The sequence below is a fragment of the Odontomachus brunneus genome, unplaced genomic scaffold (genome assembly GCF_010583005.1).
Source record: "Odontomachus brunneus isolate Ranch 3 - 2012 unplaced genomic scaffold, Obru_v1 Obru_scaffold_074, whole genome shotgun sequence".
NCBI lineage: Eukaryota > Metazoa > Arthropoda > Insecta > Hymenoptera > Formicidae > Odontomachus > Odontomachus brunneus.
The window spans coordinates 681,925-694,315 of NW_022639524.1; the positions used below are offsets into that span (position 1 = coordinate 681,925).

The window sequence follows — 12,391 nt, forward strand, 5'->3', positions numbered from 1 at the left end:
TTATTTCACGAACCCGGACTCCGACGAGCGAATACATCCGCGGCAACGACACCAACCGACACGCGGAGTACGGTTGTTACAAGCTTTAATATCCTTTGAAAACTAGCAAAAGGCAGACTTGGAACATGAAACTGCAAGACCAAGCTGACTAATGCTATCATTGAAAATAGCTAAAGCCCTATTAATCAGATCGTACACAACCGGTATAAGTTGACCGGAGGTGTACAAGCAAACATCATCCGCATAAGCGAGGTAGTAAACATCCTCCGGAAGAGAACGAAAAATAAAGGAAGTATAAATATTAAAAAAGATAGGGCTGAGCACTGAACCCTGGGGGAGACCACATTTAGCACTCCTGGAGCCCAGCGAAGTGCCCCCTTCAAACAAACCCCTCAACAGATCTATGGCACATCAAAAATTCTAGAAATTTCAAGTATTTTTTAGGCAAGTGCAACTGCTTTAAAATGTTTAACAAAGTGCAAGGACGTACCGTGTCAAAAGCTTTACGCAAGTCAATAAAAACAACACCGGTGAACGCATTTCTGAAAAAACCTTGTTGAATGGCAGCGGAGAGCAAAAAAAGATTATCAGTGGTGGACCTAAATTTACGGAAATCAAATTGTATGTCAGCAAAAAACCGATTATTTTCCAGCCATCAAGACAGCCTGAGATAGAACATTCTCTTATAGATCTTAAGTAAACTATTCGAGATAGAGATAGGTCTCATAGCGTTGGAGTTGGCCTTAGGGATAAACACCATAAAATATTCAGAAAACGCAGCGGGATAAAAACCCAAGTTAAACATTTTATTAAACAGTTTAAACAAGTAAACTTTAATACAAGTAAACTTAGGCAATTTAATTAAAACCTGATTAGAGATGAGATCAGGGCCATGAGCTGAATCCTTGTTAGCACAATCCAAAGCTCTACAAAATTCATCCCATCTAAAGGGTTTAATGATTTCGTTGCAACATTCATGTACCGAATTCCAAAAAAGGGCCAAATCAACATTAGGAGAGATAGACGTAAAATAATCAATAATATAATTATCCGAGAGAGGAGGGATCGGAGGCGCGTTCCAAACCAGAGGCACGGCCTCATCAAAGGCAGAGCGGGCCGAGGAAACGACAACTTCGTGATCAGCAGACGGTTGGGGAAGTTTCCTATTTTTAAAAGATTTTAAGGTTCGACAACAGGAATTCGCCCTTGAGTCGATAGAAGAGTAGAAGTTCCTAAAAGAATTAAGTTTAATATTAAGCAATTCCTTTTTTACTCTAGCGGCAGTGACGCGATAATTACTCAGATTAACTAAAGAAGGGTTAGAGAAAAAAAGTTTAAAAGCGTTTTTGCGTTCAGAAGTCAAATTGTTGCATTCGTCCGACTACCAAATAGCCGGAGGATTAGGAGAGCTTTCACCTCTTTTACAACAGAAGGAAACACCACAAGAGATTAAAGTATCAGTGATCCAACTCGTAAAAATATCGTAGCAGACAGCAGGATCCTTACCAAAGATAGGAAGGTTAAAAGGAAGAGAGTCGAGGATACTCACAATATCAGACCATACAACATCATTCAATAAAAGAGTTGGCCTACGTAAAACGGAATTAATGGAACATCCAAATAAAGAGATGAGAGATGGAAAATGATCGCTATTATATAATTGATTCAGAACTGAATACGAGGCAAGCAAAGCGACAGAATCAGAAGCAAAAGAAATCTATCACACTTCTGGAAGAGCCATCAAACGAAGACCAAGTAGGGCTGCCATCCCCAATATAGACAAAACGAGATTGGGAAACAGCAGGCTCTAATTTGCGACCTTCCTCATTATATCTGGACGGGACAGACGACCAGGAAGGAATATATGCGTTAAAGTCGCCGCAAATTATAACATTCTCAAAGTCAGAGAAACCATTAACAAAGTTAATCCAAAAAACAATCGGAATTACTCGCAAGATGTTTGCTAAAGCATTCCTCCACATTCGGAGAAGCATAAACAGGTGACCCAGCCAATATATCATTTGTAAAAGAATCAACAGAGTTTAAACAATTATTACCAATTATTGTCCGATGGAGGACATACGCAAGACAAGAAAATTATAGTCAATAGAGACAGGGAGATTTGTGACCTGTAACTCAAAAAGATATTTAGGAAAAAAATGATGAAAAGATGCGAAGAAGGGTTCACTTATACAGGAGGGCAGCGACAAATCTCTATGATGCAAAGAATAGGCGAGTCTCCTTACGGGGTGTTCTTTAATAGCAAAACAACTGAAAAAATATTTGCGGAAGATGAATTCTCTACGAATACCGAGAGGAACTTCACCAGCCATGTGTAATAGTACGTTTGTGGGAGTCGTGTTTATAGCACCGAGAACAATTCTGAGAGCTTCATGTTGAATTCTATCCAAGATAATACCAATGAAAGGATCCAAGTTAGCAAAAGCCTGAGATCCGTATTCAAGGGCGGAACGAATCCAGCCCTTGTAAATATTTAGTAAATTAAATGGGTGTGCACCCCACTTCAAACCTGCTGATGACCTGCTGATTGACATAATGACGGATAACTTGGAGCGAATTTTCCTACGAAGCTCTAAACAGTGATTTTTCTCTTTAATTTTCTATCAAAAATAACATCAAGAAATTTAACCGATTCGATCTTTGAGATAATAGCGTCGTTAAGCTTAATCTTTAAATGCCACTTATAAATAAAATTATTAGCTTTGATAAGTCTGTCTTTAGAGAACAAACAAAAGGAAGACTTAGGACATGATATTTCAAGACCAAGCTGATTAATATTTTCACTGAAAATAGCTAAAGCTTTATTAATCAAGTCATATACAACAGGTATGAGTTGACTAGAGGTATACAGACAAATGTCATCCGCATAGGCGAGATAATGAACATCTTCCGGAAGGGAGCGGAAAATAAAAGAGGTATAAATATTGAAGAGAACAGGATTTTAAAATGTTCGACATAGTGTGAGGAAAAAGTGTCAAAGGCTTTATGCAAGTCAATGAAAATGACACCAGTAAACGCATTCCTAAAAAAACCTTGTTGAATGGCAGCGGAGAGCAAAAGAAGATTATCAATAGTAGATCTAGTCTTACGAAAACCAAATTGCATATCGGCGAAGAACCGATTATTTTCCAACCACCAAGATAACCTAAGACAGATCATTCTTTCATAGATCTTCAGGAGGCTATTCGAAATAGAGATAGGTCTCATAGCGTTGGAGTTTGCTTTAGGAATAAACACCATAAAATATTCTGACCAAACTACAGGGTAGGAACCCAAGTTAAACATTTTATTAAACAATTTAAACAAATATACTTTAATAGACTTAGGCAATCTAACTAAAACTTGATTAGAAATAAAGTCAGGGCCATGAACTGAGCGATTGTTGACACCATCAATAGCTCTGCAAAATTCATCCCATCTAAAGGGTTTAACAATTTCGTTGCTACACACATGGACCGAGTTCCAAAAAGAATCCAAATCTACACTAGGGAAAACAGACGTAAAAAAATCAATTACATAGTTATCCGAGAGAGGAGGGATCGAAGGAGCATTCCAGACCAGAGGTACGGCCTCATCACAGGCAGTGCGGGCTGAGGAGATGCCAGTTTCGTGATCCGCCAATAGTTGGGGAAGTTTTCTGCCTTTAAACGATTTTAAAGTGCGCTAGACAACGGCGGGATTAGCTTTTGGGTCGATAAAGGACCAGAAATCTCTAAAAGAATTAAGTTTAATATTCAGTAGGTCCTTCTTAACTCTAGCCGCAGTGACGCGATAATTAATTAGGTTAGCTAAAGAGGGATTAGAGGTAAAAAGTTTAAAAGCATTTTTGCGCTCGAAAGTCAAATTACTACATTCCGTCCACCAGATAGCCGAAAGGTTAAGAAAACTTTTACTTTTTTTGTTACAGAAAGAAGCACCACAAGAGATCAAGTTATCTGTGAGGCAACTCATAAACCTACAATAGCAATCAGCAGGATCTTTGTCAAAAATAAAAAAGCTTGGAGGGAGATGATCGAGAGCTTTAACGACATCAAACCACACAATTTTATTTTATTTAAGAGATGGCCTACGTAAAACGGGATTAATAGAATAAAGTGATAAAAGACGGAAAATGATCGCTATTATAAGTTTGATCCAAAACTGAATAAGAAGCTAACAAAGCAATGGAATCAGAAACAAATAAAAAATCAATAACACTTCTAGTAGAGCTGTCTAATGAAATCCAAGTAGGGTTGCGGTTACCAATATAAACAAGAGATTGAGATACAGCAAACTCTAATCTACGACCTTCATCGTTGTATTTAGACGGAATAGACGACCAGAAAGGAATGTGAGCGTTAAAATCCCCACAGATTATAACATTATCAAAATCAGAAAAGCCATTAAAGAAATTAACCCAAAAAATAGAATCAGAATTACGAGAGATACGACCGGGAGGATTATAAATGGAAACCAGAAGAAAAGTGAAATTATTTGAAAGAAAAATTTTCAAACACATAAAATCAACGTCATAATCTCTATAGATGGATTCAAGAAACGGAAAATTTTGAATAGCAAAGGTGATGTGTCTATTGATAAGAAAACCGGTGCCACCCCCCGCAGACAAGAGTCTCGAATTAAGGAAGAGATAATCACGTACAGGAGAGTTAGGAAAACAATCCGAATTTTGAGAAACACAAGTATCAGATAGACAGATAATCTCAGGGTGAAAATCGTTAACTAAATCAACCAAATCTACAGATCTAGCAGAGAAGGATCTAATATTCCACCGGATAATATTGAAACCATGAGAAAAATGCACAGTAAAATTACAGTTAATAACGGAAGGCGCCATTTTATTAGTTATCTTCAAAAAATAAAGAAGAACAAAGATTGGATAAGTCAGAAATCAAGCCTTGAAATCAGAAATATGAGATTTATCAAAGTGGAATGAGAGATCTGATTCAGAAGCAGAGGAAGAATGAGCAAAATAAGTGGAAAGAAAATTAAGAAATGACTTAGACAATTTATTATTAGATATACTTAGCTGTGAGAATAATTTCTTATTGAAAGCTTTCACAGACTGGATCGGACTAGTACGAGAGCTAGCCAGAGCCGATACTGCACCCGGCATAACCCGAGCGGCGGGGGAGGCACAGGCGACAATCGCAGACACGGCGGTTATTCACAGCGCTGGGAAATGATACACTCGAAGTATTGACAGGGGAATTATCATTCAAGGAAAAAATCGGAGGAGCAATAGAAGCGTTGGGAGGGAGAATGGGGCAAGAGGAGGGTCAAGAACGGGATCAGAAGAAGTCTTCAGACCATCCTTAACTGAGGAGGATAAAATAGGGTTGGGAATAAAGGAATGAGAAATATTAGGGGAAGGTAAGGGAGAAACAATGAGATTAAATTATCACTAGAACGAGGCTTTTTAATATTAGCCAGCTTTCTCTTAGAGATCGAAGAGTTAACTCTGATATCAGACGTGATGCGTGGGCCAGAAGAAGCTTTCTTGATAGTTCCACTGTAAGGATTGATATTAGGTATGCTTAACTTTTTCCTAAGTGTAATATATTATCGGTAGACTTGTGCTTATATTCTTAAAAGACAATCAAGCTCACCCCCACACACAAAACATGTTAAACGAGTACGTTTATTATATCATAATCGTGATATTAAACAAAAAGTATCTACTTATGAGCGTCGTCTTTGCTCTACATTCGATCCGCTTATAATACGGCGCGTTCACAAATTAAAACTATTAATCCATTCGTCGCAATCGCAATCGTCGACTAGTAACTATTGCTAGTAACTTTTACTAAATACTACACTAAGGCCGGTATTTATAGTCGAATCTTATTTCAAGATCGTCTTAAGTAATGTCTTAAGATGCGAATACGACTCTGTGATTGGTTCATGACATCTTAAGACAGTACTTAAGTTGATCTTAAATATACTCGTAAGATCTGACTATGAATACCGACCTAAGTCTTTCGGTCTTGATCAAAGAAGGATCACATTTGATTAGCAACAGATGGATTCTTCGGAATACCAGAGATAGAAGTAGTTGGTTGTATACTTCCCGAATCATCGGATAGCTCCTCATAGGATGATAAAGATTGAATATCCATTACGTCGTAATTCAAAACTTGGTCGACAACCGCTTTATGTATATCCTTTCCGGGATCAGTCTTCGTGTTGCTCTGTCCTTGTTGGGACAAGAGATCGTCTGAGTCCATCATGAGAGGTGAGAAGTGGGCGATAATACAAACAACCAGAACACGTGATATATACGTGCACAGTATATGAGCACGATGAAAAATAGATGATACGAAGTATAAGAAGCACAAACCGAGTTTAGATCGAAAACCGAGTCACGTAAGCACCAGGTAGATAAAGAAAGCGCATAAACGTGTAGGTGAAAGAAATAGATTAACCCAATCACCACAAAAAAATAAGAAATCAGACAAGTCCAGAGACAAAGCCAGGTCGAAAGCCAGTATTCAGAATAAAAAGCCCGAAGGAAAAACGCAAAAGGTAGATCTCCCAAACGAAAAAGGTGAGAAGCAACTACACGCGATGCATACCAGACGGCGGCCGAAACCCAACTCCCAGACTGCGTGTTCTCAATGTTTCCTATAGCTAAACGTGTCACAGAATAGAAAAAGATAGCATACTTTGGTCACCATTCTGTCTTTCTCTAACGACGCATAGTGGGGATAAAAAGAATGTGGGAAAGGAATAAAGGGGAATTGAAAGGCATGGAAGAGAAAAATAATATAACAGAATAATTATCGATATATTGTGATAATAAAATGTTTTATATGTGTATAAAGTATTTTATATGCATGTAATAAAAATGCTTCGAGGGAAACATACTATGTAGGAGAACCAATGTAAACCCCCACTCTAAACATAAGGAGATGCTGGAGTGCCCCACCACGTGTCATTTGAAAAAGAGAATGGTGATCCAAAGCATGCTATCTCTTTTTATTCTGTGACGCCCGCTCAGCCCGCTGAGATCATATGCCTGTCCGAAACAAAATTGTCCGTGGAACAAAACAAAATCGCTACTGGGTAATTACTGTATGATTCAATGCCCCAGGTCTAGAAGAGTGTATATCAGTTGGACACGGGGCAATTGGACACAGTCCAATCACAAGTCGCTGTTCCAAGGGACCCTACAAATGTCTCTAATCACACGGTGCTGTGATTGGCTGTGTCCAAATGCACCGTGTCCAAGTGCACCGCTCCCGGTCTAGAAGACGTGGTGGTGTGGTCATTCTGGTCCGTAAAGGCATCGCCTATCAACCTTTTTCTCTGCCGATCTTTTCGGAGCTGGAGACGATTTTCGTCGACGTATGCGCGATTTGCGTTTCCTTTAAGCAAGACTCCTGCATGCATATAATTACTGTTTACAATGCACCGCGAGGCTCTTGTGGTCGTAAAGTGAAAGATCATTGGAGAAAGTTTTTTCTCGCTATCAATCGTCTAAGCAATGTCGTCCTTTGCGGCGACTTTAACGCGCACCACTCCATGTGGGACACCCTTGACTCCTGTGATGAGGACACTGAGGGCAGGGCTATTGCCGATGCCTCGATCATGTCGGACTTGGTCTGTCTTGCTCGGGACTTTTACACCTGGTACTCTGCCGACAGATCCAAAGCCAGTATCATTGATCTGACTTTTATTTCACCAGATCTTGTTGACTGCACTTCCTGCTGCCCGATCACCGACTTTCCTGGGTAGGACTATACTCCTATTATTGTCAGCCTGTGTGGAGTTCACCCTCGGAGACCCACATGCCGCCCTCGCATCGTGCTGGGAAAGGTGGATTGGAGAAGATTTCGTCTTTCCATGGAAGAGCACCCTGAAACCTCATTCAAAGGCGTAAATGATGCGTACAGCAGCTTTGTTGACAGGCTACTCGCATGCATCGGATCGTCCGGTGGCTAGATTCGCAGACACAGTTATCCTACCACACGTGCGCCCACTATATGGTGGAATCAGGAATGCTCCGATCTAATGAGGGATAGGAGAGAATGTTTTAAACAATTTGTAAGCAGGCCGAACATACACAATCTTCAAATGTACAACTCATCGGTCAGGAACTCGCGAAAGCGCATGAAGCAGATCAAGTTGCAGAGTTTTAAAAAATTCTACGCAAGTATGAACCTACAAACCTGCAATTCGCAGATGTGGAATACGCTCAGAGTCTTTACCGGCAAGGTGCGTTGTCCTCGCGAGGAATCCGAGGAGGCTGTGGTAGCGGCCGGCGTCGCTTTCAATAAGGCGGTACCGCCAACTGGCGGAGGATCTGCGGCACAGCCCGAGACTCCGTTCCCGCATGAGAGGTACGTCATCCCTCTCTCCGTTCAGCCCGCTTCTCACCTTCCTCCTGATTGCTCCTACCTCACCCGAGATCTTTTATCTGCGCAGGACCTTCTTCGACCTTTCTCCCAACACGAGTTATTCCTTGCTATTGGTTCCGTCAAGTTAACTGGGACGGCGGGACCGGATCTCATGTGTAACAAAATCATTGTAAACTTACCGGATTCGGCAAAAAGGCAACTTCTTCAAATATTTAATTGGATGTACAATGAAGGTATATATCCGCCAACATGGAAAGACTCTTTCATGGTGTTTATTCCCAAACCCAGCTTGACTGATTACAGGCCTATTTTGCTAACTAGCTGTATAGCGAAAATCCTTGAAAAAATGATATACAATAGATTTGAGTGGTTTTTGGAAAACCCCAAAGTCATTCCCAATTATCAGTATGGTTTTAGAAAAAAAAGAACACGCTATATTGTACAACGACGCTGCAACGACGCTATATTGTACAATGAGATGCAAGAGGCTATACACACGAGCCGGGACCTTGGAGCGGTGTTTATTGACGTCAGGGGAACATTTGACAATGTCTTGTCTGACGTCCTGATCTTCATACTCAGACAGGCTGGTGTGCCCGGCAAAATAATCACCTTGAGCATATGATCACCGGTAGAAGGGTCGTTGGATATGTTGGCGGCCGAAACCTGGGCTTGAGGGTGGCCTCCAGGGGCGTTCCTCAGGGATCTATTCTCAGCCCTCTGCTCTTCAATTTTTACATATCTGGTATTCATGGAAACTTGGGTGAGAATGTGCAAATTTTGGCATACGCCGACGATGTCGTACTCTACTCCAAGAATATGGTATTGCCTCACTTGTTCCGATCTCTGTCCGCAGGATTGGACGTCCTGTCTGACAATCTCGCTCATTTGGTTCTAACTATCGCCGCCCACAAAACCAAGGTGTGTATCTTTGGAAAGACACGCATATACTTTATCGCGAAGACTATTGCCAGGGATCGACTCACTTTGAGCATTGCCGGCGAGCCGGTCGCCCTCGTTTCATCTTTTAAATTTCTAGGGGTCATATTTGACGCCAATCTTAATTGGAGGGAGCATTTTATGCAGAACAGGAAAAGAATACAGGCAAGAAACAACATTCTCAAGGCCGTCGCCGGGGTCGTCTGGGGCGCTCATCCTCGGAACCTGCTTGTGGCCTATAAGGCCCTTGTTCGATCGTTCCTCGATTACGGATCCATTATATTTCAGGATGTACGACGATCATATACGCCTATATTTGACAAACTACAATATGCTGCCCTGAAAGTTGTCCTCGGTTTAATGTCATCCATTCCCGGTAACGTGGTCCTCCACCTTGCCGGCGAGACTACTCTACATGCACGCCGACGATACTTGTTATCTAAATACTTCAGCAAGGCACTGTCGAGCTCGATACACCCGTTGCGCAGCAAGGCTGAATTGTACGTCGAGAGAGGTCGACGCGTGGGTTACTCCCCGCAGTGTCACTTTCAAGAAAGGTTGGTCCGCATTTATTTGGAGACCAGAGAGGGCATGCTTGTCGCTGCGCAGCCCGGATATCTAGCGCACTCACTAGCTGTTAGGTTCTATCAGGCGTCCGCTCTGATCAGAGCTTTGTTGGTTTCAAGAGTAAAGCCGCATCTTCACAACTAAGATCTCTAGCCGGAGGGTAACTCCTACTCCGTGGCGGATATTGAATCCAGCGCTCTATTCTTAGTAAAAATATTGAGAATTTATAAACATTGTGTTGCGAGATTACTGTCGAAGCCTCGGTAGCCGAATAGAAAGGCGTCCCGCCCGGAAAGTGGGGAGGTTCCAGGTTCGAGTCCTGGCGGGGGCAGTTTTTTCGCAACATAATATAAGGAATCTATTTGAGTCATTTGTTTAATAGGGGTTTGGGATTTTAATAAAAATATATATTTAAAAATTGGGACTCAAGGATCGGTCTAAGTATGGAAGGTGATTCTCCTCGTACGATAATCGAAGAAAAATTTCGATACGTGCGTTTAACATACTGGACAATTTTATCCTCCCACAATCATATTAATATTAAATAAAGTAATATTAGTATTTAATAGCACTAAGACATCTGTGCTTGCTCCTTATGTGCCGTTAATTTCTCACTATTAGTTTATTATATATGGTCTTAAGCAATGTCTTAAGATGCGAATACGTCTTTTGGTTAATGACATCTTAAAACAGTACTTAAGATAATCTTAAATATAAGATCGGATTATGAATACCGGTCATAGATAGCCTGTTAGCAAGCTAGTTTAGTAGAGTGAGTCCCAGATGCGCACATTGACAAACAGACACATCCAACCATACCATATCGTTGTTTATAGAGTCTTTAGAATATCTCTAAGCATACGGTGTTGTGGTGGGAGCGGTGCACTTGGACACGGTGCATTTGGACACAGCCAATCACAGCACCGTGTGATTAGAGACATTTGTAGGGTCCCTTGGAACAGCGACTTGTGATTGGACTGTGTCCAATTGCCCCGTATCCAACTGATATATACCCGTTGTGGTTGGCTGTGTTCGTTTGTCAATGTGTGCATCTGGGACGCTCCCGTTTAGTATAGACATCTGTGTCGTAAAGTCGTAAGTCGTAAAAATCATAATCGGGTACAAGAAGAATAATCGACCGTGATTGATCAATTTATACGACTGACGACAGTATGACTTATTCTGCAATTCTAAGCAGAATCGTAAGAACCTATCTACAATAGATGGAGTAAGGAGTAGGAGTAAGAAATAAGCAGTAAATAAATGGACCAATTACAATCGACTATTCTTGCATCGTGAGAATGGAATTGGCCAATTTGCTTACTGCTTATTTCTTACGCCTACTTCTACTCCTTGCTCCATCTATTGTAGATCGAGCCTAACTCTCGTAAGGCCTGGAACACAATACGCTGTATGTCGGAGTTAGATATCGGAACGCAGCTGAGTCCAATGAGAGAATTTATTTTTCGAGAATAAGTTCTCCTCAGTGAACCATCGTTCTGAGGCTGCGTTCCGACATGCGACAGCGACATACAATGTATTGTGTTTCAGGCCTAACTTATTCTCGTCAATGGCTTGGTTTACATCGTGCACTTGATAGGCGTATTAAGTACTAATTTTCTATTAGATAATCTTAATATTGACAATGCATATCAACGGTGACGCATTCAATCATTACAATAGGTTTTGTTGATGTTACGTCCCGGCGTGTTGCGGCCACGCTGCCGTGAAGAATAGCGCTCAAACCCTAGCACGGGATCAGATTGCAATTTTTCAGGCCAAACAAATCGCGTGATTCTACCCGGGGATCCGTGCGATCAAAAGTAGTCGCGATGGATTTTGCGCAAGACGCATAGTATAAGCCTTACGGTGGATCGGACAGTCGCAGGCGTTAATTGTAGTGTCGCGCGTATAGAAATATTGTAGTGAATAATGACTTACCAGCGGTCGTCCACAGCGCAGTTGCTCTCTATACCTCTAGGTGGCGCTCTCGTGACTTACGTGGATCGGCACCTCCTGGATCTCTAGATGCTGCCGACTCTGGGGAACCTCGTTCTGGATATTGCGCGGCGCCACGCGTTCAAATATTCGAATCATTCGTCGTTGACCGATGGGCACTAGAGAGGAACACCGCACGTCGAGGTTTCGCTTAGGCGTAGGAGGAAATGCACAGTGTTGTGATGTTGAGTCAAATGGAGGGAGTAGAATAAATATTACAGATAATATATATAATGTACAGGGTGAGTCATTTTAGTCTATGGATCCGAATATCTTCCAAATTACGGTATCTACAAAAAAATGGTTTAGATAAAAGTTGACCAGGACAGAGGGGGTCATTCAATTGTACCATTGGTTTTGACCTTGAGGTCAATTTTGAAGGTTACTTCAAGGTCACGATGGTTTTTTCTAATGGGACACCCTATTTTTGACTGCGGATTTCGAAAGAGCGGAAAATTTTACATCAAACTTGTCTTATGAAAAAATTGTTTTTGCGACCTTGGAAAGGT

General features: G+C 41.3%; 1 protein-coding gene across 5 annotated transcripts; it reads left to right on the plus strand.

The window, feature by feature from the left end:
* The first annotated feature begins 7,442 nt into the window (after positions 1-7,442).
* On the plus strand, positions 7,443-10,132 carry LOC116847140. Of its 5 annotated transcripts, none has more exons than XM_032821823.1 (3): positions 7,443-9,141; positions 9,235-9,299; positions 9,418-9,705. In XM_032821823.1, the coding sequence occupies exons 1-3, from the start codon at positions 9,000-9,002 to the stop codon at positions 9,658-9,660; spliced, it is 450 nt and encodes a 149-aa protein (XP_032677714.1). In that variant the 5' UTR covers positions 7,443-8,999; the 3' UTR covers positions 9,661-9,705. The 5 variants fall into 3 exon arrangements, 3 of the variants coding, with proteins under 3 accessions (XP_032677714.1, XP_032677713.1, XP_032677712.1); XM_032821821.1 differs by having other exon boundaries at positions 8,573-8,611; positions 8,785-9,299; positions 9,418-10,132; XR_004378670.1 differs by having other exon boundaries at positions 7,443-9,299.
* The last annotated feature ends 2,259 nt before the right edge of the window (positions 10,133-12,391 follow it).

What these genes read in the sequence shown, in the direction of transcription:
- LOC116847140 (XM_032821821.1), top strand. Translation starts at nt 9,459, where the DNA reads ATGCAGAACAGGAAAAGAATACAGGCAAGAAACAACATTCTCAAGGCC.